Source organism: Teleopsis dalmanni, chromosome X (assembly GCF_002237135.1).
Source record: "Teleopsis dalmanni isolate 2A chromosome X, ASM223713v2, whole genome shotgun sequence".
Classification (NCBI taxonomy): domain Eukaryota; kingdom Metazoa; phylum Arthropoda; class Insecta; order Diptera; family Diopsidae; genus Teleopsis; species Teleopsis dalmanni.
Genome location: NC_051848.1, coordinates 61,037,496 through 61,064,793, shown reverse-complemented (window position 1 = coordinate 61,064,793; position 27,298 = coordinate 61,037,496). Strand labels below are relative to the sequence as shown.

Below are 27,298 nucleotides of genomic sequence, written 5' to 3'. Positions count from 1 at the left end.
GAGTATATATTGAATCTGAATTATTCTCCAATAACATAGAGGTATCTCTTAGTCCGTGAGCAATATGCTTTTTACGAGACTAACTCCGCATATATTGGAAAATAAAATATTTTTTTGTTTGAAAAAGAGTTTAATAAATTATTCTCAATGTATATTCATGGAGAATAATAAACTGTCACAAATCTACTCGTCTTACTTTAACAGTCGGCTGAAGTTGTAAATGGCGTAGATTGGGGAAGTCCCAGTGGGAAGCTTCAGTAGTTTTTCTTTTGTTTCAGTCCCTATAATGTTTTAAAGTTTCTTTAGAAGTTTCACAATCCTTTTATTTAAACATTAATAGTTCAGAATAAAGATAAGAACATATGTATATGTGTGACACAGATTGAAGTTGTTTCCAGAGTCTATAGGTAGTGTTGCATAGCTATTATTACTTTTTAGAATGATTAGACTTAAGAATTTTGCTAACGAACGAGACTGAATTATATAAAATAGATGTCAGGTTTATTGTGTTAGAGCGTATGTGGTCTTAAGTCATGAATATAGTAAAATGCACAAATGTTATACTCATATATAGAACATAGATTGTCTTAAAATATTTTATTTCAAATTTTGATGCAATGTTAGAATATTATCTTTTACAACACTGTGAGATGAGAAATATAAAATAATATTTAAATTGTTGTTGGAGTAAACATTAAAAACTTCTGTCCTAACTAGCTGGATACTAACTAAATAATAGTATCCATTATGTCATAAAATAATATCTATCCTACATCATAAAGATATCTATTCTAGGTCATCAAATTATATTATCCATTCTATGTGTGACGAAATAATATTATCCATTCTATCTCTTATAAAATAGCATTATCCATCCTATATGCAGAAATAAAATTATTTGCACTAAAGAAATCAGTACATTTCTAGTTACTTGACTGATCCTTTTTGACAAGTTCTTGTTATATATCTTTTATACATATTGTTTATATATTTATGAACAAAATTATCTTAGCTAGGGAATTATTAGAAACTCTAAGTTCCACGCATATCGTTTGACAGATTTTTACTCATTGATGCTAAATAAACTTAATAGACATTTTTTCTTAATATATTTTTTCTGAGTCAACTTTTTGCTTTATTTATTTATGTTTTTTCTGATTTTTGTTTATTTTTTTTAATAATTTATTTACGTCTGTATTATCTAAAATCATATTAATTTCATAGAAATCTTTTTATTGCGCATAGATTTTAATGAAAAAGTGTCGGCATAGCATTTTAAAGTGAGGAGAACCTGCAGGAAATTGAAATGAATTAAATCGCTTAGACGGCAGAGTTAGTTAGTTTAGGCATTTGATACCGACTCGGCATATATTCACATATATTTTATTATTAATGCGTTCTGAATTTGGATGAGCCGGCAACAGAGTTCATTTATAAACAGAGAAGCTAGAAGTTCTACTTTAAAAATTAATAATAACTTTTTATTTAGCTTAGATAGATAATTTCATTAGCTTTAGTTATATATATATATATATAACAAATATATATATAAATAAATTCTGTTAAGCAGAGCTTTTGACTGATGTTGAGAAGAATTTAATTTCCTGTCTAACTGACAGTTTGAGTGTAATGCAATCTTTTGCCACACACATATCGTCATTTAATTCTTCAGGAATTGCAAAAAAAAAAAAAAAAAAAAAAAGAATTAATAATTTGTTTATATTACATTTTGTTTATAATGTATTATGTTCTTATTTAATTTTGTTTTTCTAAACTGTGTCTGTCCACGTCTGTGATCTGATCTGATTCATGGGTGATCTAAATTTAGCAAAAGGTTAGACGACGTACTTTTCCCCATAGTTTTATAATTAGCTGAAATCTCACTTTTGCGGGAATGGGAATGTTGCCGTCGCTGACAGTTCAGTTCGATTGATCATGCATTAGTACAGTTAGGTGCAAATGATTATTGATAAGGGAACTTTATTATTCCGTTCAATATTTGTGTATTTGAGTACGGACTCAAATATGATAGATTGTACTTAAGTCACAGATGACAGACATACAGACAGACAGACGGACGGACGAGACATACACACGACACGCAACATTCATGCACCACATCGATAACTTCTTATCCTTGGCATTTTATCTTCTGTTACATGCACTCGCGTACATTTTATTGCCTAAAAAAATAATCGTCATAGTAATTAAGAAACGGAAATATCAACTTTAAAATGAATACATGAATTCTTAATGCTTTCTTTATATTATCGTTACATTCTTGTAAGAAAAAAAAAATAAAAAAAATTCCTTTAATAAATGCCTTTAATTGCTACTTTAATCATGAGTTTTGCTACTCTACGCATTTATCCAAGTGCTTGAAAAGGAACTCCCACAGTCAGAGTCGGAGTCGGACTCTTCAGTAAGTCCAATGCAATAATAAAAATTCTCTAAGAATTTACTGCATAAGCGAAATAGTTGTATAATTAATGCTTTACTCTGGTGGTCATAAGAATACAGAAACCATTTGCGTAGGCTGCACTTCCAATTCTTATTTTTCTATATTTATATATTGTTATCTTGTGGCTCTTATCAGCAAATTTTAAATTGAATAATGCATAAAGTATTTTAAATTTAAATTATATAATTTGATATATATTTATTTTTATTTTTTCTCTTTTATTATTTATTTTTATATTTTCTTTATCTCTTTTATTATTTATTTTTATATGTTCTTTATATCTTTTATTATTTATTTTTATAGTTTCTTTAACTCTTTTTTTTTATTTATTTTTATAGTTTCTTTATCTCTTTTATTATTTATTTTTCTTTGATTATTTATTTTTCTTTGATTATTTATTTTTATTTTAATATTTATTTTTCTTTTATTATTTATTTTTCTTTTAATTTTTATTTTTCTTTTATTTATTTTATCTTTTAAATTACTTTTTATTATCTAATTTTTTTATTGTTTTCTTTTTATTGTTTTTTTTTATTGTTTTTTTTTATTGTTTTTTTATTTACTTTTTTTTTATTATTTATTTTTTTTTTATTATTTACTTTTTTTTATTATTTACTTTTTTTTTATTATTTACTTTTCTTTTATTATTTACTTTTTTTTATTATTTACTTTTTCTTATTATTCACTTTTTCTTATTATTTACTTTTTTTTATAATTTACTTTTTTTATAATTTATTTTTTTATAATTTATTTTTTATATATTTCCTTTTTTTTTTGCAATTTACATACTTTTTTTATTATTTATTTTTTTTTATTATTTACTTTCTATTTATTTTTTCGTATTGTATTTTTTTTTGTTTTATTGTTTGAATTTTTCATATTTTCTTATATTACTTTTAATATTAAAAGTAATATTAAATATATATATATATATTTTTAAAAAAAAATTTATTTAAACCATTTTATATTTTTTTTAAATTATTCTTTATTTTTATTTATTATTACTTTTTTATATTTTATTTTATAATTAATTTTTATTTATTTTATATTAGTTTTTATTTATTTTTATTTTATTTTATTATATGTTTTTCTATTTTATTCCCTATTTTTTTGAAATCTTTTTTCTGTATTCGTTTCTATTTTATCTTTTGTTTTTTATTATATGTAATTTTAATAGATTTTAATATATTTATAATTTTAATATATAATTTTATTTATATAGTTTATGTGTAGGTGGAATATTTTGAAAAATTGTTGTATAAAAATAAATCCAATTATTTTTTTAACTTTTATTTCGATCGCATTTTTAGTTTATTCCTATACGTATAATATAATATTAGGAATTCTCCTAATGAAGGCAAAAGCGAATTTTTCCGAAATACATATAGATATATACTAAAAACAACGATCGAAATAAAAGTCAAAATTCTGAAAGACAAAACCGACTTTAAAAAAAAATATTTTCGACGTAACAATTCAAAAAATTTAAAACAAAATTATATATTATATAATTATTCCTTATCGCTCACTCGGTTGGCTTCCTGGATACACCCATGAAATTAGGAATCTCGGTAGAGACTGAAAATAAATTTTCCTATAATATGATTTCATTCATATTTAATATTAATAAATATATATAAATTATTATTATTAACTATTTATATTGTTTATAATTAATAAGAAATATATCAAACATTAGATTGACTAATTTCGCCTCTTTCTTGACTAGATTAGCTGCATGCTCTGTCTAGTCTCTTCCAATTGTTTTTCCTTCATAAGATAGTTTCTCAAAATATTTAAGACCATAACATTCCAATTTATCAATGATTAAATGTATACTTATTTTTACCGCCCAAGTACTGGGGGGTTCCTACAGTCAAAAATTAACACATCATAAATTAAAAGAAGTCTATAAATAAACTTTAATACATTTGGGACAACATGTTGATCGGTTTTATCTTTACACAGTACAGTGCCTCAGTGGCTCAGTGGCTTCCCGTAAATTAAACGCCTCAAGAATGTTCTTATCAAATTTATATGCACACACATACATATGTATATCGTGAAGTATTTCTGAATGCAATAAGATGTGCACTCCCTATATATATACTTAAATATATATATATATGTATATGCATGTATGTATTAAATAAAGAAAAGAATAATTTACTTTTTGTACTTTATAAATACACAAGTTTAAGTAAAATTACTCCAAATCAATTTGTCGCACTTGTACATCCGCTTTACTTGCTTACTTGCTTACTTGCTCCATTGCAATCTGTTGGTGATGTATTGTGATGTGATGTTGTGATGTGGTGCGATGCGATGCGATGCGATACGATGCCATGCAATGCTATGCGATACGATGTGATAAAATGCGTCGATGAGCAGAATTGAGCTGAGTTTGCCATACAAACTGAATTGCTGTGCCTCTTTGGCACCGTTCATCAGCCGGCATATAAATTTACTTCGTCTGAATACGATAAGTGCTTCTTTTCAAATGTCATTTAAAAATAAATTGATATTTTTAACTAACAATACAATGCCTGCCTGCCTTAAGATATAAAGATAAACGATGGCAATTCTTATTTGTAAATGTTTTTGTTGTTGCTGCTATTGCTAAGCAAACGCTTATTTGTTTTCCTTTTTATTGTTGTAAAATTTGTTGTTGGTATGTTTTTCTCATGACTTTTAACATTTTAATCCATATAAGTATATAGTGGATATAAAATTTTAAATTACAAGTGTAAAGATTGTGTTCAAGCGAATAGAGTAAAGTTCGTTCTCTCACTTCATAAGCTGGAATAAAAAAAAGGGTAGAGCATGCCAGTCTCCTCTTCTCATCTTTTTATCTATTATCTTAAAATCATTCTTTTTTAAACAACATAACAAATAAGTAAAACGAATTTTTATACATATATATTTTTTTTTTGCAGTAAAAATGGGAAAAACTCAAAGTAAACGTTCAGTTGATATTACCACCGAGACCAAAAAAGGTCCAGAAGAAGAAGTAACTGGAAAATTAGAAAAAATTGAAGATATTGACCAAAAGCAAGCTAATGGGGATGCAACTCCACAAGAAAATATTGATGCTGAGGTAAGTTTAGCAATACAGTTTAGGTGTACGTACAGTACACCTACATTTAATTTTAAGAAAATCAACTACGTAAATTAAAAAAAAAAATAATATCTATGGTATGTTTACTAAAAAAAACAAGATGAGTCCAGATATTACCGATGGTGCTTAGGGGTATTGCGAGAGGTACTGTCCTTAGGCGTAGAATAGCGCCCGATCCGTTTATATGAACGCAGGAGTGGATTGGTTACCAGTAATTAAAATGTTGACACACTCAGAAGGTTGGTGTGATGTGTAGGATCGCTTGCTTGAAACATTGATTTTCAAAGACAGGTTTCAGTAGTGAACAATATGCTGGCGATACATTAAAAGCATAGACTTATAGCTCCAGAAAAGGTTATAGATAGAGAAAAGGAAAGAACTTCAGTTTCTTTCCGGTGCGGACACAAAATTAAGATCAATAAATTGTATTAGTTAAAATAGTGTTGCTTACTAAAAGCACTATAAATTTCTTATTACGAGAAAGGTAGCAATTCTGAAAGGTAGTATTCTAAGAATAATTTGATTTTCTCGCTAATTAATTGCGACTGAGTACAATAATAACATCATTTAAATTTAATTGTAACTTTGCATATTAAATCCATTATACTACTGTCTTATATTTCGAGTGATTGTGTTTTTGTTGTTTCATTAGTAAAATCGAATAGAACTAATTAACTTCCAGCCAGTCGTCGTTAGTAGAAGCGAACACATCCCTGTTTAAAGTCCCACGACCTACCAACATAACATGTAAGCCATCAAATGATCTAGAATAGAAAATAATACAAATTAAATAAAAAGCAATACATAATAATATATTATAATATAATATAATATAATAATATATTATAATATAATATAATATAATAATGTATTATAATATAATATAATAATATATTATAATATAATATAATAATATATTATAATATAATATAATGATATAATACTCTAGACTTCCAACAAATCAAAGCATGCGACTCCGGTTACGATTTTTTCAATACTCAGACTGAAACAGAAGCTTATCATTGATATATTCTCACTCTAGCTGTGATTAAAACCAGACAATTTTATGTTTCATTTACTTCCAAGCGTAAACAACATTCTGCCTACTTAAGGATATTCACTTTATTAGGATGATAAAACAGGTCAGATCAAATGATCTGTCGACAGTTCTGTTCTGTTGATAAAGGACATCTTCCGCTGGTTGTAAAGATGTGTCGTATGCTCTTTAGGTCAGATTATTGATACTTTTTCATTCAAAATTCACTTTTCTGTCGGAGACTAACTATCATTAGAGGCGCAAAATTAATTTTTGTTTAGGTCCAGTATCTTAAGTATACTCAAGTACTAATCGAGTATAAAATAAAAATATTTCTACTTATTTTTTTTGGCCATTATTAAATATTCTTCGTAATTGTTGCTTTTTGCAGTTCTCTTGCCTGAAATTTTTTACTTACGACTCTATGTGGTTAAAACTCTATTCAAAAAATTGCTCCAAATCAATAGAAACAAAACAAAATAATATAAGCTTGATATTACTTAAGATACTCACTTGCAGCTTGGCTTACTGATATTTGATTTCTCAGAAGCTAATGAGACTTATAGTGTGGTTAGAACAATGACGTTACTTATGACAATATATCTATAACGAGAAACCCTGTTTTGCAAGACCCAAATTTCTGTCGTTTTAACTTAGTCTTATGTTATATAACACTTTTATAGTAATTATCGTAACAGAGACATCAGTGAAGAAGTATGTCGTAATGTTCATATCATTTTTTTATTTTATTTTATTAAAATAAAATTCTATAAAACTAAATAACTATTAAAATAATCTCTGTTTCTACATTTAGAAAAAGGAACACGATGAATCTGAAAACGATAAAGACTTAACAACCGAAAAAAGCGGTGAAGCTGCACAGGCTGGTGGTGACAATGCAAGCGAAAACAATACTAGCTCTCCAGTAGTGGAACCAGGAAAAGACGAATCTGCTACACCAAAGGAAGGTGCAGCAACTGAAGAAATTTCGCCATTATCCGACGATAGCATGAAAAAAGCGAAGAAGGAAAAACAGAAAAGGAAATGGTCTTTCCGTAGCATCTCTTTTGGCAAAAAGGACAAACAAAAGCCAAGCAAAACGGAGGAAGCAACTGAGAATGTTGCCGCTGCTACAAATGGTGATGCCGAAAAAAGTGCTACTGATGAAGTATGTTTAAAAATTATCTAAAAATTTTAATCATAATTTATTGTCAAATAAATATATTAATTGTTTTATAAAACTAATTTTTCTTTTTCTCAAAATAATAAAGGTGAGCGAAAGTAAGAATGAAGGTGCCGAAGGTGCTGTTGCAAGCGACGTTGAAGCTAAGGGAAGTGATGAGAAACTTGAGAATGGTAATGCCACTGAGAGTGAGCTGAATGGACAAAAAACGCCAATATCAACACCAACTGGCGAGAAACCGGACGAAGCCATTGTCATTGAAAGCACCACCAATGCAACCACCGATACAACCAATGCTAATGTGCCTGCGGCTACTAACGAAACTGCCACTCAAATACAAACTAAAACTGCCACCAATACCGTAGATGTTGTTGAAGCCACTGTTATTGCAGCGACCATAAGTAATGGTGTCGATGCATCTGCAGTAGAGAAGAATGTTGTTGCTGAAGTTTTGACTACTGAAGAAAACACTGAAAAATCGATAGACAAAGCGGAAACTGAAGTGTCTGCTGCTCTCACCGAAAACATTAAAACCATTCCAAATGTAATAAACGAAGAGAAACCTCATCAAAATGGTACGAACGCAGTTGATGAAACTGAAGCTGATGCTGAAAAATCCAAGTCGCAAATTGAGGTAAACACCAGCATTGATAATATAAACACTACACAAAATATACCTTCCTTCCAAACTACTATGACCACTACCTCATCCGACCCTTACGCCCAAACCATTAATACAAATAATGCAAGCGATGTAATTAATGAAGTAGAAACAGTTAAAACTGTTGTCGACACCATGACAAGTGTTGATGATGCAGCTGCCAATGTTATTGTCGCGGCAACGGATGTTGATATTGAAAATATTAAGCCTAATGTTGATAATAAGCTCAATTCTCAATATGATACCCAACCTCCTCCTTTACCCATATCCCCTCCACCGTCACATGTCTCGGTTTTTGCATTCAAAAACAATTCAGAAACTGATGAAATTTCAACTGAGCAAACTATTGCGGTCAACACAATGTCGCCAGAGACATCACCACCCTGCGAGCAATTTGAAACAAAAATTGAAACAGTAGCAGCAGAAGTCAAAACGTTGTTGGATATTGGATCTAATATTGACCAAGCTGAGGTTAACGCTCATGTTAACGATGAGGTTAACACTGAGGTAACCGCGGAGTCAAACGCACCTGTGATACATACTAACGAACAAAAACTTGAAGCAACAAATATTCAGGTTACAAGTGAATTAAATGTAAATAGCATTATCAGTGATGATACCACCAATGTTTTGCCAGAACCACAAGAAGATTTGAGTAAACAAATCGAACAAACCGAACAATCTGAAGAATGTGTTAGCAAGGTTGTTGATGTTGTTACGAAAGAAGAAGCAGATGATGAATTACTGGCTGAAAAACTCACCATCAATACTAAGTGCTTACTACAAGCTATTTTAACGGATGGAGATATCGAAAATCCAAAGGAAATACAACAAGTTATACCAATTTTAGCAGCTGAACTTAGTAAACTATCGGCTGGTCCACAAGTAGAACCTACAATAATTGATCCAAATGTTGAAATTGAACAAATTCAACAAATTGAAGAAATTGAGCAAGAAGTTCCAACAGCTGATACAACCGCTAATATAAATGAATCGACTGAAGAAAAACATAATGTTACAGATCTATATCAGGCGGATGTAACAGCTGTAATTGAAGAAGAAATCCCAACTGAAACAAATGAAACTAAGGCTGCTTTTATGGAAAACAATGTTAAATTATCCGATAAACCTTTAATTGTAAGTACTGAACAAATTCGGGAAATTCAATTAGTTGTTGATGATGTCACTGAACAAGCAGTAGAAGAGATTGAGCGTAAACTACGTGAGCAAAACAAAGAACTTATTGCAGAGGAAAATATCCCATTATCATCATGCTCTCAATTTGTTGATATCCAAACGAAACTTCCTTCTCCTGATAAGAACGAAATTTTGGTTGATTATGTGGATGATGTGCTAGCAGATTTCGATTCAAATCAAGAGAAACAAGAAACTGATTTAGTTGTGCCAACTATTGTGGCCGAAAATTTAGAAACACAAAATATTATTCCAAATGTAGCAGCGGAAGTAATTCCTGAAACAAAGCAAACAGTTGGAGGTATCGATGATTCGCTTGTGAGTCAAATCGAAAAGCTTTCACTTAGCAAAGATGAAGACGGAGAGTGTAAAGAAAGTAATACGGAACTTGAAAATAATATTGTTAATGTTACCCAGGAAATTGCGCCTATTTCCTTAACAAAGGTGAATACAACTGCCAGATTGATTAATTGATACATTGATATATAAATTGATTAATTGATTGATTGTTTTATTGGTTGGTTAATTGTTAAATTAACTGATTTTTGAAACGCATAGAATAATAAATTTAATGTGTTATTTTTCTCTCTTAAATTGCTTACAAATTGCATGAACGATAGAGGTATTAAAATAATAGTTTGATTAATGAGTGAATGAATGATAAAAAAAGTTACTAATTATACTATTAACATATATTAATATAAACAAATAAATCAAAAACGTAAAATACTTCCCAAAAACCCACTCCATAATATTTCTATTTGATTTACCTTTACCACTTTCACCTTCAGAATCTTAAACCTATTATTATACACCAACCAATGATTTTAATCACAACACATATATAAATAACAATTTCATATATTTTTTTCTATTGTAGATATTTTTTAATACAGAATAATATGATATCTTCTGTTATGATTTAATTAATGATTGACACAGGTTGATTTTTAATGTTATTTAAAAAAAAAATTATACCAAAAGGAACAGTTTTCTATAAAAATAATACAATAAATCCCAATTAAGAAATAATATACATATTTCTAAATATATGATTACTTATGAAATAATATTATATATATGAATAAGCTATCTATTTTTTAAAAAACAGGCATATTCCTATAAGTATTTGAATATTTATGAATATAAATAAATATATAAATATTAAAGAAGTGTTGTACATATATACAAACTAAAAACTTCTGACTATAGATACACCAATAACTATAATAAATATATACCCAAATCAAGATTAATAATTTTTATAACTTCTAAAGAATATATAATATTATTTAATTTTATTTTACACACATATATGCGGTTTATATATATATATATATATATGTATTAAGTATGTAAATAAATCATATATAAATATTTTTACATAAAAAATCAATTTATATATATGGGTTTATATATGATAAAATACATATACGTAGAAACAAATTTCCGCTTTAAAATATTTCAGTTTTTAATTTTGTATATATATATATATTTTGTTTTTATATTTTTTGTTATAATATTTAAAGTTAACTGATGTAGAGTTTTAACAACACATAAACAAATAAATTATTTTTCTTTAGCTGTGCTTCCAGCTGTTTAGATATGTATATATATTTAGTTCTAATATATGTAATATATTATATATATATTATTTATAATATTTTATATGTATATAATACTTTATTTATATATAATTTATTATCTTTTATATGTATATATATTGTATACATTGTAATATATTCTATATATAATATTTTCTATATATAATAATATATATATTTTCTATATATAATCTATATATAAAATATTCTATATTTTATATATTCTATATATAATACATTATGTATATAATATATTCTATGTATAATATATTCTGTATATAATATATTCTATATGTAATATTGTTCTATATAAATTAGATCATGTATGTAAAGTTGATATACCTTATTTTATATATAACTTATATTGTATATAATGTATTGAATTATATATATTGTATTCTGTATATATATATTCTGTATATATATATTCTGTATATATATATTCTGTATATATATATTCTGTATATATATATTCTGTATATATATATATTCTATATATATATATTCTGTATATATATGTATTCTGTATATATATATATTCTGTATATACATATATTCTGTATATATATATATTCTGTATATATATATATTCTGTATATATATATATTCTGTATATATATATATTCTGTATATATGTATTCTGTATATATGTATTCTGTATATATATATATATGTATTCTGTATTCTATACATATATAATATATTTTGTATAAAATATGTGCTATATACACATATATATATTGTAATTGTTATTATAAAAAAAAAATAATTGCGGTTTAAATATAAATAAAAATTTATTGTAAATAATAATATCAGTTATACATGTTTGTTATACGAATTAATGAAATATTAATTTAATAATATTAGATATATATGTATATTAATTTTTTTTTAATATGTGTGCCTACAGAAGATAAATGCTTACTACGTAGTATAAATCTCTCTGTTTACTTTGTAAAAATATTACTTGAGATTATGTATTAGATTAATCATGACATAAATTATGTACTAAATAGAAAGTTTTGTATTTTTTTTAACAGACTCCTCTACTCTTATTTTAAACAGTATATCTTGTTTATTTAATGTGGGTTATTAGTAGAAAAAATATTTTAAATAAACAGTATAGTAAAACTAAACAGTAAAAGAGGTTATGAAATGAAATCTTAAATTGTCAATCATTAGCTGAGAGTTTTTCGTTAAGTAGTTATGATTTAAATAAATATATATATATATACATAATTATTTGATTAATTAGTTTTTGAATTTTTAGAAAGTTGATTTTTTTCTATTTTTAAACTAAAATACATTTTAGTAATAATGGTTAACAATAATTAAAAATTCATTTAAATCATTTAAACACAAAAGCTCATAACAGTCATATATTAATATACATAATACAATTATTCATATATAAATATATATATAATAACAATAGCCAACAAACACTATCACAATTACAATCGCAACTACAATCAAAATCACAGCATCACAGAATCACAGAATCACAAAATTACAGAATCACAGAATCATAAAATCACAGAATCACAAATAGTTTGTAAGCAATTGTGGGTAATTTCGTTTTTGTTCGTGCGTTCGTTCGTTCGTTCGTATGTTCGTATGTTCGTTGAACTTGTGAATAAAAATAAAATGGCGACACGTCCAAGTTAAGCGAGAATTTAAAACTTTTTGTTTTTTGAAAGTTGAGAACTGCTACTGCAACTACTACGCATTCCACATTTCGTATGCAGCTAAAAACTAACACTACAAATCATAAAAACAATAATAACAAAATGGACACCAAATATAAAAATATTTTAAAAAAATTAAAAACAGATATGTTAAACAGCTCGTTATGTCTTTGTCTCTGTGCAACATTCAATAACCAGGAAGTGCAGAAAAAAAACATAACATACCTGCAATAATTTTAACGCTAACTGCAACTCCTTGTACCTCTCGCCTCATCTTTACACCCAACCACTAATCCAGTGCATTCACCACTACAACTTCTTCTCTGATCCATTTTTAGAGTACTACTACCTCTATCCTTCCTTAACGTTTCCGTTTTCTGTATACACAACTTCCATCTCCTTTCCATAACTCTTTTTTGATGAACTCTCTTTGGGGTATTATATTCGTACTAAATATTTCTTTATTATGCCTTCATATTTTCGCTTTATTTAATGCTTTTTCTTTTTTTTTTAAAGTTATTTTATTTGTATGTACTTGTTGTAATTTTTTTTTATATATTTGTTGTCTCTTTTTTACATGGCAATTTTTTTTTATTATTGTTTTTGCAGAAAGAATTACTTTTTTTACTCAAATGATTATAAAATGCTTTTTTGTTATTATTCTTACTTTAATGTATACGTTTATTCATCAAACAATATATATATTTGAAATATTATTTATATTTATTTATTGAATTTATTTATATTATAATTATTAAATAATTAAAAACTTTAACATTTTACTAATGTATTCTCTTTTTTTTTTTTGCCTTGTGCAATTTTTTCTCGTTTTTTCTTCCACAAATTTCATTCTGTTTAGGAAGTTGCTAACGTCAAGGAGTTGAAGGAGAACGCTGCGGCAGAAAATACAACACAGGATCTTCCAGTTACATGCGAATAATCCTACTGATAAATATAATTATTATAATATATTAAATAAAAACAAAATAAAGATTAAAAATGAGCAAGAGGAAGTAAGAAAGCAAAGAAGGAGGAAAGAACAAAAGAGAGATAAAATACATTTTTAACATTTACATATTTTAATCATTTTGTACAACTTCATATCCCTAATCCAAGATTATTGCAAAATAAAGTATACACATAATTTCTAAATATTTGTCTTTTTAATTTCACTTCTAAACTAATTTTAATATTGAAGATATATTGTCTGTTATTAAGTTAGGTTAGGTTCGGAAGGCGTGTTTTGACAGTTGTCAGCACTTTCACTCGGAGGCATATATTGCCCATTGTGATGCCCTTAGAAAATTTTTGCCGGAAGAGGCAAGTTGCTAACTTTTGTTATTTTCTATTCTTGTTAAATTATTTGGTTTTACAGATGAAGTTGAGAAGATCCGATAAGTTTGCATTCGTTATCTTTTCCAAGCCAGTGAAAAAGCGATCCCCAAGCCAATGAAAAAGTCTTGTCTGCAGTTCTGGACAGAGACACAGGAAGTGCTTGATAGACGCTACATCCTCTTTACCTTAGCAACTCCTGCATAATGCACCTATTGGAACTCGCCACCGTTGGAGCATAGGCGCAATGGCACAGTGCCCCGTTAGTACTCCAGTAAGCGCACGAACTGTAGATTTGGCTTTTTCCTTTTATTTTTGTCCAACCTAGGCCATAGGGGGGTCAATGTTGTTGTCAACATTGGAATACTTTAAGTATTAAGAGTTTCACAAAAAGTGTAAAAAATGTTAGTCTGGTATACTAGCCAAGTGCGTGGAACAATGGTTACTACTGCCATAATTTTTTTCTTTCAGAGTAGCAAAAAAATACTCGCAACTTACGAAAGAATACATGTGAATATATGTGAAGCAACAAAAATGCTCTTAAAATCATCAGAGTTAGGTTTTATTCGCAAAAAATTTTAAGTCTTAAAAGTAGTCTATTGTGAGAGTTCACTGCAAATATACTCGTATGTAGCAAAATTCCAGTCTTACGTTAAAATCATTGAGCATTTCATTTACTAATAAATTTAATTACATTAATAAATAAATTAATTTAAATATATAAAATAAAAATGTTGATCATTGTCCTTCTTATATTTATTTTGTTTTATTTTATTTAAATTAATTAATTTTTATTGTTTACAAGTTTTATATTTCATATACACTACACAACTAAATCAATATTTCAGATTCAAGCATTTAACATATTTTAAAAGTGATGCCAATTTATTTCAACCAGACTTAATGCTGTTTTTTTTACAACTTTAAAAGAAAAAGAATGACGGCTTGTGTAGAAAGTCGAATAAGTATCAACAACTAGTCCTTAGTCAACAAGGACCAAGCTGATATATTTTTTCATATGAAAGTAACTTAAATTGATTTTTAACATCCGTTTTGACGAGAGAAACTAAATTCTTTATATAAAATATTGTTTTCAATAGAGAGAAGAGTAGTAAATTATACCAATAAAATTTTATTGTTTATTTATTAATTAATTTTTTGACTGACCATACAGCTGTTTCGAGTATTGCCAAATACCATACCCATTATCAGTGGTCTTGGAATTATTTGTTGTATATAATTATTCGTAAATAATTTTTGAAGAATATTTATTTGAGGCTGCAAGTACCAAGGATTGAACTCGTGCCCTGCCAAATTTGGAGCTTAGAGCCAACGTTCATTAGCTTAATGAAAGGACTTAATGACCAGTCCTTAGCAGACGATTGCCAGATTGGTAATTTTTATATAATACTGAGTTGTTACTTTTACAGACTCATTTTCGAGGAGGAAATAATTGGTCACTTCTGCATGAGTTTAGATCAGAGGTCGGTAATTCAATTTATCACTTCTAATGGTTAAGTTTTTTTGCATAAGCACATAGCAAATGTTAAAATTTATGGGTATATGTATACACTTTAAAAATCGTATTTTTTAACACTATTCTATTCTGTAGAAAATTTAAAGGACACTAATTTATATGTTTGTAAAATATTCATGCCCTTTTACATAATTTTAGAATATATATTTATATTGTTACAATAATCATTTTGAGAAAAAGGTACAACTATAATTATTTTATAAATATATTTTTGTATATCACTTACCAGTCAAAATAACAAAACAATTAAGGTATATAATTGAAGAGTAGTGACACAAGATAAAATAATCGCATACACTGAAGAAATATTATTCTTTCATTTATCGGCTAGGTTCTCGTGATGATAGTAATTGAATTATTCCTTAACAAACTGATCTTAAATTGTTTTTAACCGAGTATTCTCTAAGTAGTCCTTATCGGCACAGTCTTTAAATTGCTTATAATGGATAAGCCTACAATAGTTCCTTGTGGACTATTGTCTCTTACTTTCTGACGGATATAAGAAATCCCTTCCTTGGAAACGTTGGTAACGCAGTGATCGTATGTGTACGGCGAGATATTAAACTATTGTTAAAGTAAGTATAATTAGCTTTATCGAGACGTCAAATGTTCATTAATATAATTTCTTTAATATAAGTTATTTGAAATGTATATTTTTTATTTAGTCATATGTAATAAAATAAAATAAATAAAAAACATTACACATATATAATTTTCATCATCCCTAAAAAAATTTGTGGTTATTTGTGTGATGCACGTTCAATTGCATTTTGTGGCTTACTTTTATCATTTGCTCACGAATTCTCCGAATAAATTCACTGCAAATAATAATCGTAAATCCAGATATTCGAAGACTCTGGTTTAGAAAATATCCAATTTTTTTTTTCACTCCGGAGACTTCGTTTACTATTCAATCAATTGAATTCTCCGAATACGAACAGCAATAGTAGATATCTAATCGCTTGAACAATGAGCTGGCGTTTATACTTTTGAAGTTGTCAAGAATGGAATATTACGCTTAGTACCGCTAATAATTATAATAACAATACATGACGCAGATCAGGCTAAGAATAACCATTGGAAATAGGTGTACTGTCAATTCTGTAGTCAACTACGATGGGGACTTATCTCTTATATAGGTCATTCCTACTGCCGGTAATAGCAGAGACAATGACACTGATAATTGTCAGTATAGTTTTTTACGGCTAGAGATTTTTAATAAAGTTGATAACTGTTACCTCTGTATAAGCCGTAGTACTGTTTCTTTATCAAACGCTTTTATTACCGGTGGAATGGGATGTGTGTCTGTTAAAATATACGTCTCCTTTCTTTTTTTTTTTGTTCAGCAAATAGAAAAAGAACAGCTACATTGAAACTATGTCTTCGATAGAGTGGTCAAACTGAAAGCAGTTATCGCATTTGATTAACGAAACTGAATAAGTACTTTACTAATGAGAGATGCTTTGAAAATAGTTATACCTCAGGTTAAATCGTTAATTCCAACGAAGAGTTGGTTCGAAAGCATCCACGTTATCAACAACACGTTTAGTTGATACGATATGACCGAGCGCCATCATTCTAAACAGCATTCCAGTTGAAAGAGTGAATTACAAATCTATTCATCTCGTGGTGAATATGAACATTAATGAACATTCTAATTTTTTAGTTTATTCGAGTTTCCTGGACTAGAATCGCACTTACTGCATTTGGAACAGCGATTATATTACATTTAAATATTAATATGCCAAAGTTATGCAATAGTTTAAATATTTATAAATAATCTTCTAGCTGTCCAAAGCACGGCTTTTGCTGTGGCACTAATATCCGTGTAGCCTGTGGCATGTTTCTTATCTAAACAATTACCTCAAATAAATGTATTACAATACATAAATTAATAAAACTGAATATAACATTATCTTATTACCTTATTTTTACTTTTCCCGTTTCCAGATTATATCTATCTATATCGATATACATTTTCTATATTGCTGCTGCAAGGTGGAATCTATACCTAAGTTTCTCCATTTCAAAGCGTGCCGCAGCTTTAATTTCAATTTATTTCCAAAAATTTTCCAATTTTTTTTCCTTTCCACTAATGTACTAGAAAACAAAATAACTAATCTGATCAGAAACAAAAAAATTCTCGCCCACTTTCAAGAGTACCATTATTTCCGACAGATATGGCATACGAGTTCAATTTCTAATACAGTCCGCTTTGCGTTCGATATAAATATCAATAAAACACAATGACTATTTTTGTATAGCAAGTGGAAAAGTATGTTAGAAAATAAATGCTTCTCTTATGAGGTGTTATATGTTGTATTATCCACTCTCGATGAACACCTTATATGTCAACAAATAAAAAATATAGTCTATTCATAATATAAACCAGAATATTTTTACTTTCTTTCCTTTGATTTGAGATTTAATAGCAGAACAAAAGGGTATTAGTTTAGATTGAGAAGGTGCATGCTGACAGTTATTATCAGCACTTCTACTCGGAGGCATATATTGCCCATTGCGATGCCTTTAGAAAAATTTTGCCTGGAGAGACAAGTTGCTAACCTTTGTAATTTTCTATCCTTGTTAAATCATCTGTTTTTCAGATGAAGTTGAGGAGGTCCGATAAGATTGCTTTCATTATCTCTTCCAAGCCAGTGAAAAAGCAATCCCCACGATATTTAAGCCACCTTGCCTGCAGTTCTGGACAGAGACGTAGAAAGCGGTTGATGGATTCTACCTTCTCCTCATCTTAGCAACTCCTGCATAATCCACTTATTAGAACTGCAAGTTTGCTAACACAAGGATATGTTTATTTTTCGATAAATTTATGCTCACTAGAGTTCTTTTTTTTTATTTTCCTTATAATTAATATCTGCGACTCTATGTCCCACTAGGAGAAACGGACACCAAGAAGAAGAAGATAATTAATATCAATTTGAGCCACAGTAAAGCGTGACTGGGGGTTTAATAAAAACAACGAATTATTTTAGCATATTTTTTCAACGATAATATTTATTGCATATAAATTAAATAATAACTAAAAAAATATAACATAAATTATTAAATTTGTTTATTTATTTTTATAATTGATTTATTTTAATTTTAATACATAATAATTTGCTTTTTTACAAGTCTCCAACTACATTATAAATTTAGTTCTTTTTTTACTGAATATATTGTGTCTTTGTGTGTCCAACTAAGCATTTTCAATATATGTATTTTATTATATATAAATTTAGTTTTATTCTATTTGTTTTCTTTTAGAATTTATTAAATTGTATATATGTTATATAAATTGAAAAGTTTATAACTTAAATGTTTTGTTTGTTCATTCCTTCTTTGTAGTTGTTGCTTTCTTAAATTTAACCACTTCTTGACTGATATATTATATGAAAAATAAATGTTCTCTCTGATAAATCTTTAACATACTTTGTTTTTGTTTTTATTTATTTTTAAATAATTAATTAATTTCTTTACACTGGCAATTCTTAGCTTTTATCAGACCAACGTTTTGCTATCTACTAAGATATTTTGCGAATAAATTCAAATTTATATATATATATAATGTATATATTTTTATTTAAAATATTTTATAATTTTAGGTAAGTATTTATGCACTAAAGTAGGTAGTTGCGATGATAGCAAACACAGCTTAGGCCAACTGCAGAATTAAGTTTTTAAAAATAATATAATATATTGACATAATATTGTTTTTTTGTCATTAAAAAAAAAGTATTAACAAATTATGTATGAATTTAATACAAAATCAAAATATTTTAATAATTTCGCTTAATAACTAAAATAAATAGTTTTTCTTTGAATTTAAGAAAATAAAATAAAAAAAATTTAAAATTAATCAGTAAAACTTAAAAATGAAGCTACAAACGTTTAACTGCCATTTTATCAGCACCAATTTAAAGTCCGTTCTCCTCTTCGGCCCTACTCGGTTATAACTGCAACCAATCAAACTACACATGTTTGTTATTGTAGTGTGGTGAGTTATTATTATTGTTTAATAAAAGTAGCACCAATGAGTGACAATAAATTCAACATTGTGTTTAAATATAGAATTATGTCTAAAAGCTGCACAGATGGATACTAATGTTTGAACAAAGTGCTTGAAGTACACTGTCTATTTGCATTGTTCGAAATTTCGAAATTTTTGATGTTCGAAACTTCGAACATTTTTACGTTCGAAACTTCGTACATTTTTACGTTCGATATTTCGTACATTTATACGTTCGAAACTTCGTACATTTTTACGTTCGAAACTTCGAGCATTTTGATGTTCGAATCTTAGAGCATTTTGTTGTTCGAATGTTCGAGCCTTAGTGATGTTCGAATATGTTTGTGATCAAACCGCTTAAAAACATTGGAATACCAATGTAATATGAAGCAGATCGAACATATTTTCGAACAATTCTAGCATATTAAATTATTTTAAATGTTCGATTTGTATGTTTGAATTCTTAAACATTAGCATTAGTTTGACCATTAAAAAATGTTTCTACAAAAATTTTCAACACTCAGGAGACATTAATTCGCCAATTGTTAATCTCGCGTTTCGATTTATTATTAGTTTTCGATACTTTTCAATATATATTTGAGCTGATAAGTCATGATATTCAATTTTATTCTCTAATTTTTATTGCGTTGTGTGTATATTCATTTAAGTTGAATAAATAATCACTTAGGTATTATTTGGTCAATCATTCATCAAATTTAGAAAAAATGTGAACAGACAGAAATAAGAAATTTGCAATACTAATGATGTTGTTTTGTGTATTGTTGGAGTTTAAATATTTGTTTATTTTAATTGGAGATAGTTGTTACTATAAACAAAATGAAAAAATTTGTGCAATCAATTCTAATCTTGGTCTAAAGTCTGAATAGTGTACACGGACATTTGATTTGCAACATTATATTTTTTCTCTTTTTTTTTATTGTTGGATTTCAAAACGAGGATGCCCTATATATACCAAATATTTTCATTTCAAGTCGTAACTTAAATATTACTATGATATGAAAGTATATTACAGACAATCAAATATGGATGTGTCTTCCTAGGTCAAGCTTAGAGCTTCAAACACTCCTGTAGGTAAACTAACGAAAAATGTAGTGTTACTAGAGTTTTTAGGAATAAAAAATTTATACCTGCATAGACAGAATTTGGACATGGACAGGCCAAGAATTCACTTGACTAAAAATTTTAACAAATTATTATGGCTGTGAAAATTTCTTCACTATTACTCCTAGGTGGACAAAAATAATTTTTAATTTGAAATTAAAACCTAAATTTGTTGTTTTTTCAATACATTTATTTGAACAGATTTGAATTGCCGACGTTTCAAAGTTTATTTTGAGTTCTTTATTAGGTTGGATAATTCAAATAAGAAATCTGCTACGTATCAATTAAACATATAAAACAAAACTAAATTATATTGTTTTTATTTCGATTTTTCAATAATGTTACTTTTATTATTATTTGAACCAAATATTTTAAATATCAGTTCTAGAGAATGATGTACTTTTCAGCTCAATATATTGCATTGAAGCTTCTATGATAATCTTGGTACTACGGAAAATCTACAGCACTATCCAAATATGATACTATAGATTTACTATAAATTTAAAGCAATGGATTTAGAAAATGTATTACATCTCAACCGCTCTATGGGTCACATATGATTATATTTACTACTCGCTCGCTCTTTAGACCATATCTTCAAATTATTTCATCACAACGATTTTAAAATCAACAACTAACCATTAAATCCAGTTTATTTTTTTTTATTTGCCACATTTAAAACTTTTTTGTCTACGATTATACTGAAGTGACATTTGTTTTAATGTTTCTTAATCTCATTTTTTAAGTTGAAAAAAATGTATTTATAAATTATAATTTGTCATAATTCCGAATGTTATACTTAATATCCTAATAAAAATATATATAAATATATACGTTTGTAGCTTCAAATTATGGTGAATATAATAAAAAGTAAAATAATCTTAAGGTTATTTAAAATAAAAATAATCAAAAAACAATATATATGTATATAGTTATATAAATAATAGTGTACATATGTAATGTCGAAGTTCATTTAGACTAGAAAGCGTTCTAGATTGTGGCATTCGATTTTCGCGGTTATGGCATATAAATCGAAAGCCTTTTTTATAAGTTAGTTTTTTATATAAATTTGTTTTTTTTTTTAATTTACTTTACTTTACTTTAATTAAGGAGCACCAACCTTGATCAGTTTATATAGTTTTGTCTAATTTTTTACTTTTTAATTTTTTTTTATTTATTTATTTCATCTTTAACATTTGCTAATCCTTGCTAAAATATATACATTGCAAATATATAATACATATATATTTATATGTATGTAAAAACAGAAGTCATCTAAGCATTAAAATATTACTAAAAACTATTCAAAAAAAAAAAAGAATCTGTTTAGATTTGAAAACCACACAAAGCGAAAATATAATATATTTACATTTATTGGCTAGTGTTAAATAAAAGTGTTTAACAAAATATATCCTGAAGTTAATTATTCATAAAAAATAAAATAAAAATAAAAAATAAATTAAAACCATCGCGTCAAGGATGTTGTGGTTGTGCACAGGTGGTATCTGTGAAAAGCGTCATACATAAACTGCTGACAATGAAATTGATAGGTGGATCACAGCATGTCGCCGCGACTTTTACTTTTCATACCCACTGCGCACGCATCCAAGTATTATTGTATCGAATAATTAAAAATATTTTGTCAACTTCAATCACTATTCAAAAATGCTAACTTTAATAAGTGCACCATTTGTTTTGCTTTGCTTATTTGGTTTGTTTTGCGTCTCTAAGGACCTTCATTCATTAATCCTACCTTGTTCAGTGTCTGATCTTTTGCTTAGTTCGTTCTATGTTTTACTTGATTTTTTAATTTTTTCAGTACTACTTAAATAAAAACAATAATTATTAGTAAAATTACCACATAAAATTCTAGTATTTACAGCCAACCTCCTTTACGTCCAAACAGCAAGGAACTTACTGTACCCACAAAAGATTGTGTGATACTCTGTGTTTCTTTGGGACCACTGCCATTTACTTGCGTCGTTGTGGTTTTATTCTCTTCACAAGACTGTACCACACCACTGCCATGTTTACCTTTAGATATTGCTCCTGAGCTGGTTTTTTGTGCATTTTTTTCATTTTTAAGCGGCGGTGACACTTGACCCAAATCTGTGCGCACACGTCCACCGATAGTACCCAAATCTGGTCTTTGTACCATACCATTTTTCATATTACGACGTGACTTCTGTCGTTGCATCTGTTTAACTCTAATCTCAGTTGCAGAGGTTGGTTGTGACTGTTGTGTCTGCTGTTGTTGTTGTTGCTGCTGTTGTAGTTGTTGTTGTGGTATTTGACTTGTGCTTGCTGCTGTTGCTGTTGCTGCTGCTGCTTTTTGTGCGGATTTATTATTTTTTTCTTTGGCTTGTTGTTTATCACTTTTTGCCGCTGCTGCATATTTATTACTTTCACCGAAAGCATAATCATCGGTGTCGCTATTGTATGCACTGGAACTGCTGGATGCATCTGAGAGGGGTGCAGTAAGTCCTTTGTGTAGTACATTCTTAATGTGACCACGATCAAAATGTAAATCGTTTGTCACGCCATTGGCGCTAGTGTGCATGTGTTTCAGGCTACCATATTGTCCCATTGGACTAGTGCTACGATTTGCTATACCGCTCGCTAATTGTGACATAGCGCTAGGTTGTGTTGCAATGATATTTTCTAAGCCAAGACTTTCCACTTTTTCCACTAATCTCAATGAGCGCAGGGCACGCCTTTCCAGACGTGATAACATTATCTTTTGCTGTTTTTGTTGATTTCGATTTGGTCTATCAGAATCCGGAAAAGCAAGCTTCTTTTTAATAAGATCAGCACCAGTTGACAAGAGACTAAAAAGTGGTTCAGGTGACATAGATCGTGTTGGTGAACCCTCTGAAAAAAGTTAAATACAATTAAAGAAAAAAATAAGTTAAGTTTATTTAATTTTAGTATTTATAATATAGATATTAAAAAATTTTTTATTACTTCAACCTGTATTTCAATAAAATGTATGGCGTTTACGATTGGATCTAGATTAAATCTAGATTTACTCTAGATTTAAAATAAAACATACAAAATTAAGTAAAAATTTATATGATTTATTGATTACTTTTAGTGGTAACTTAAGAAAATTTTTCATTTAAAGCAACTGGAATCCAAAATACTTGTACACTTCACAACAGAATATGTGTATCGTAGGCTTAATATAAAGCTGGGTTAGTAAACTAGAAACATATTTCTAGTAAACTTAAACTAGAATTCATTATTTCATTATCAGTATAAGATTAGTTATAGTGAAATATGTTAATAATTATAGCACTGAATTAGCAATATTTTCAACACAATTAGAAAAAAGTAAAGTTATACTAAAAGATATAATAGGAATCCATGCAATTTCGTTGCGTTAAGGACCTTAATCAAATCTGGGAGTTCGACAATTTGTTTAATAAACAAAATTCAGATCCGATTTATATAGCAATTACATATATAATTTCGAAAAAAATAGCAATGAGGTTAATCTTAAAATCTTGTTTTAAATTAAAATATATGATAATCACATATTGTAAATGTTTATAGAAGGGTTCTTTTCCACTTCATTATTCACAGTACAAAAAATGAATTTTAACCGTATATAATATATAAAAACTTACCGGGACTATTACAAGGCGTTACAGTTGGTGTAAAGTTAGGACCAGCGGGTGTATTTAGTGCACTAGGAGTTACAGCTTTAATACCACGTTCATTTAACATTGATGCCAAACCCAAATTAACTGAGAATGTAGAGCAGGAATTTTTACGTGATAAACCAGATCTTGGTGTAGGTGGGCAACTGAAATTTATAGAACCATATAAATGTAAATAACAATAATAAAATATTAATGTCTGTGTTACCTTGGCTGTCGTGAAGTTGAAGTGGAGGCCATACGCGATGACATTTGCGATTGTGACAAAAATGATAAATCAGTCACAAGCCCATCGTCAGGATGCATAACTACACTTGTTGTATATGTGAATGTACTGCCTGTTGCTTCAAATTGTTTACCAGGCAAATCATCACTAACATCTTCTTCTACATCAGACAACGTGTAGATTTGCATACCTAAATCATCAAGTCCGCGACCACCACGTATGGTAACTCCCGGTCGTTCTTCAAGCAGACCACTCAATGTTGGTGTGGCAAGACGACTCCAATGATGTAGTGTTTGTGAACCTTCAATTGGTTTAACAATTTGCAGTTTTTCTGGAAGACGCCACTGTTGCATAGAGCCTGACATGTTCGTTGATGAAACACCTGATGAGCCCGTTGACATAATGCTATCTGGCGTACGTATACCAAGCGGTAATCCAGTAGCTGGTTGCTCATCATAATTATATGTGCCTGCTGGTGCATAGGATAACATTGCGCGTCTTGCCAAAACCTCGCCAGGTGTCAGTCGTTTTAATGCTGCTTCTAAATCTTTTGCACCTGGCACGCCAGGTATTCCCGGTGCACAGGCAGGATAATCATCATCAGATTGCGAAACTAAGCTTTCACATGATAGCGTCTTCACCAAACCAGAACTGCTACCGTATAATGAATTACGATAAAACGAACCTGCTGGATGTGAGCCATATGCTGCTGCTGACATACGCGGGCCTGACGAACTGCTCATAGACATAGCACCAATTTGTGATATATTCATATTCTCACCATCTGAAAAGCAACCAGACTTTGTTGCACAGCGCACTGTTTCGAAAACACGTTTGTATGGAGGCACAGAACTGTTAATACCACCACCATAACCAACACCAGCTCCGCCACCATATACGCCAGGCGTTTGTGACATTAGACGACCAATGCGATCATTTATACGGTGACTATCGCCCGATATGCCTGAGTCAAGACTGTTTTCTGAGAATAATGATGATTCCATGAGTTCCGATTGTAATGATTCAGATTGTAGCACACCAGAACCAACTGATAAAAATGAACTGCGCACCACAGGCATAGCCTTTTTACGTTGCTTGCGTAATTGCTCTTGTGTTTCTTGTAGTAAAGCTAACACTTCCTGATAACGTTGTTTAAATTCAACCAATTCCAAAGCTAGTGAATTTTGATTTTCTTTTGTGATATTCAAAAGTGTAACGTGTTCATCATTATCGTGCGTCAATTGATGTAAACGCATTTCAGCTTCCGCTAGACGCGCTGTCAAACTAACTATTTGTTCATGTTGCAAACGATTTTCCTCACGTTGCCGTTCAAGCTCCAAATTGAGATTATCAAATTGGCTATTAGCATCGTTTAATTGTGAAGAAATTTCCTCCATTAGTTTACGTTCGTGAGCTTCGACAGCATCCGTTTGATTATTTAATTGTGTCACTTCTACTCTCAACGTTTTGTTCTCATCCTGCAATGAGGAAATTTTCTTGTGTAGCAGATCGACTGTAATCGATTTGGAAAAAGTTGGGGTATCTATAAAAAATTTAAGAATTTTAATTAAGTAAAATATTTAAAAATTTAATTAAAAATATATATTAGCTTACCAACATCACTGCCATCATCCACATGATTCGTAAGTACTGCTATCAATTCGTTTTTGCTATGCAGGTCGTGTATTAGTTGAGCTCGATCATCGTTGGATGATTTTAAGTCAGCTTCCAGTTCGGTAATACGATTCTCAAGTGTATTATTTTGCGTCAATAGTTCCTTCCCGATTTGAACTGTCAGTTCCAAGTCCTTTTCTTTCTCTTCGAGAAGACGCGTCACAGCTTCAATGTCGTCATATGCACGAGTCATCTGGCTAACACGATTACCACATAAAACTGTAAGAGATAAAAACATATTATTAAAAATAAATATATATTATACATATATGTAAAGACAAATATATTTTATACATAAAATGAATATGTAAAATAAATTTAATGTTATTAGTTAGTTATTATTAAAATCAGACAGGGAAAATATTTTTTTACCTATATATTTAACATTGTACCTCTTGCATTTAATTAGAATATAAATTAGCAAGTCAACGCTAATTGATACTAATAATAACAGTGTAAACTTAAGGGCAAATATAAGAGAACAGAATAAATAATAATAGAAATATCTGATTAGCAACTTGTATTATTTTACATATTTTGCTTGTATATATTTATCTATAAATATAATTAATTTTAAGTTTTTTTCTTAGAAGATCACACGTAAATGTTGCAATGTAGGTAAAAGTATTCGCATTTACAAATTTACGACCATTTTTGTTATATTTATTGAAGAAATCTTTGGAAGCACTTAACAGACCTGGTATGTTAAGAACTATTATTTACTGCTCTTGTTCAACACCATTATAGTCTTATTCAAGGTTATAAAATATACTATTACCTATAGCTACTAG

At 28.6% G+C, this 27,298-nt stretch overlaps 2 protein-coding genes across 8 annotated transcripts in view; one reads left to right on the top strand and one right to left on the bottom strand.

Moving 5' to 3' along the window:
• Positions 1-14,099, top strand: part of LOC119687139 (A-kinase anchor protein 200) — a 55,448-nt gene extending 41,349 nt beyond the window's left edge. For both annotated transcript variants that reach the window (XM_038101337.1, XM_038101338.1), the window contains exons 3-6: positions 5,398-5,558; positions 7,430-7,783; positions 7,887-10,097; positions 13,805-14,099. In XM_038101337.1, coding sequence (XP_037957265.1) covers positions 5,403-5,558; positions 7,430-7,783; positions 7,887-10,097; positions 13,805-13,885 — 2,802 coding nt within the window. In that variant the 5' untranslated portion in view covers positions 5,398-5,402 and the 3' untranslated portion in view covers positions 13,886-14,099. The remainder of the gene's footprint in view (positions 1-5,397; positions 5,559-7,429; positions 7,784-7,886; positions 10,098-13,804) is intronic.
• An 8,160-nt stretch (positions 14,100-22,259) lies between these two features.
• Positions 22,260-27,298, bottom strand: part of LOC119689983 (trafficking kinesin-binding protein milt) — a 67,177-nt gene continuing 62,138 nt past the window's right edge. For 2 of the 6 annotated variants that reach the window (XM_038104950.1, XM_038104949.1), the window contains exons 4-8: positions 26,448-26,726; positions 24,816-26,376; positions 24,575-24,753; positions 22,833-23,816; positions 22,260-22,766 (exon numbers count right to left, since the gene is read on the bottom strand). In XM_038104950.1, coding sequence (XP_037960878.1) covers positions 22,723-22,766; positions 22,833-23,816; positions 24,575-24,753; positions 24,816-26,376; positions 26,448-26,726 — 3,047 coding nt within the window. In that variant the 3' untranslated portion in view covers positions 22,260-22,722. Of the gene's footprint in view, positions 23,817-24,574; positions 24,754-24,815; positions 26,377-26,447; positions 26,727-27,298 lie in introns of all 6 variants that reach the window. The other 4 variants (XM_038104947.1, XM_038104948.1, XM_038104951.1 and 1 more) reach the window with 3 other exon arrangements.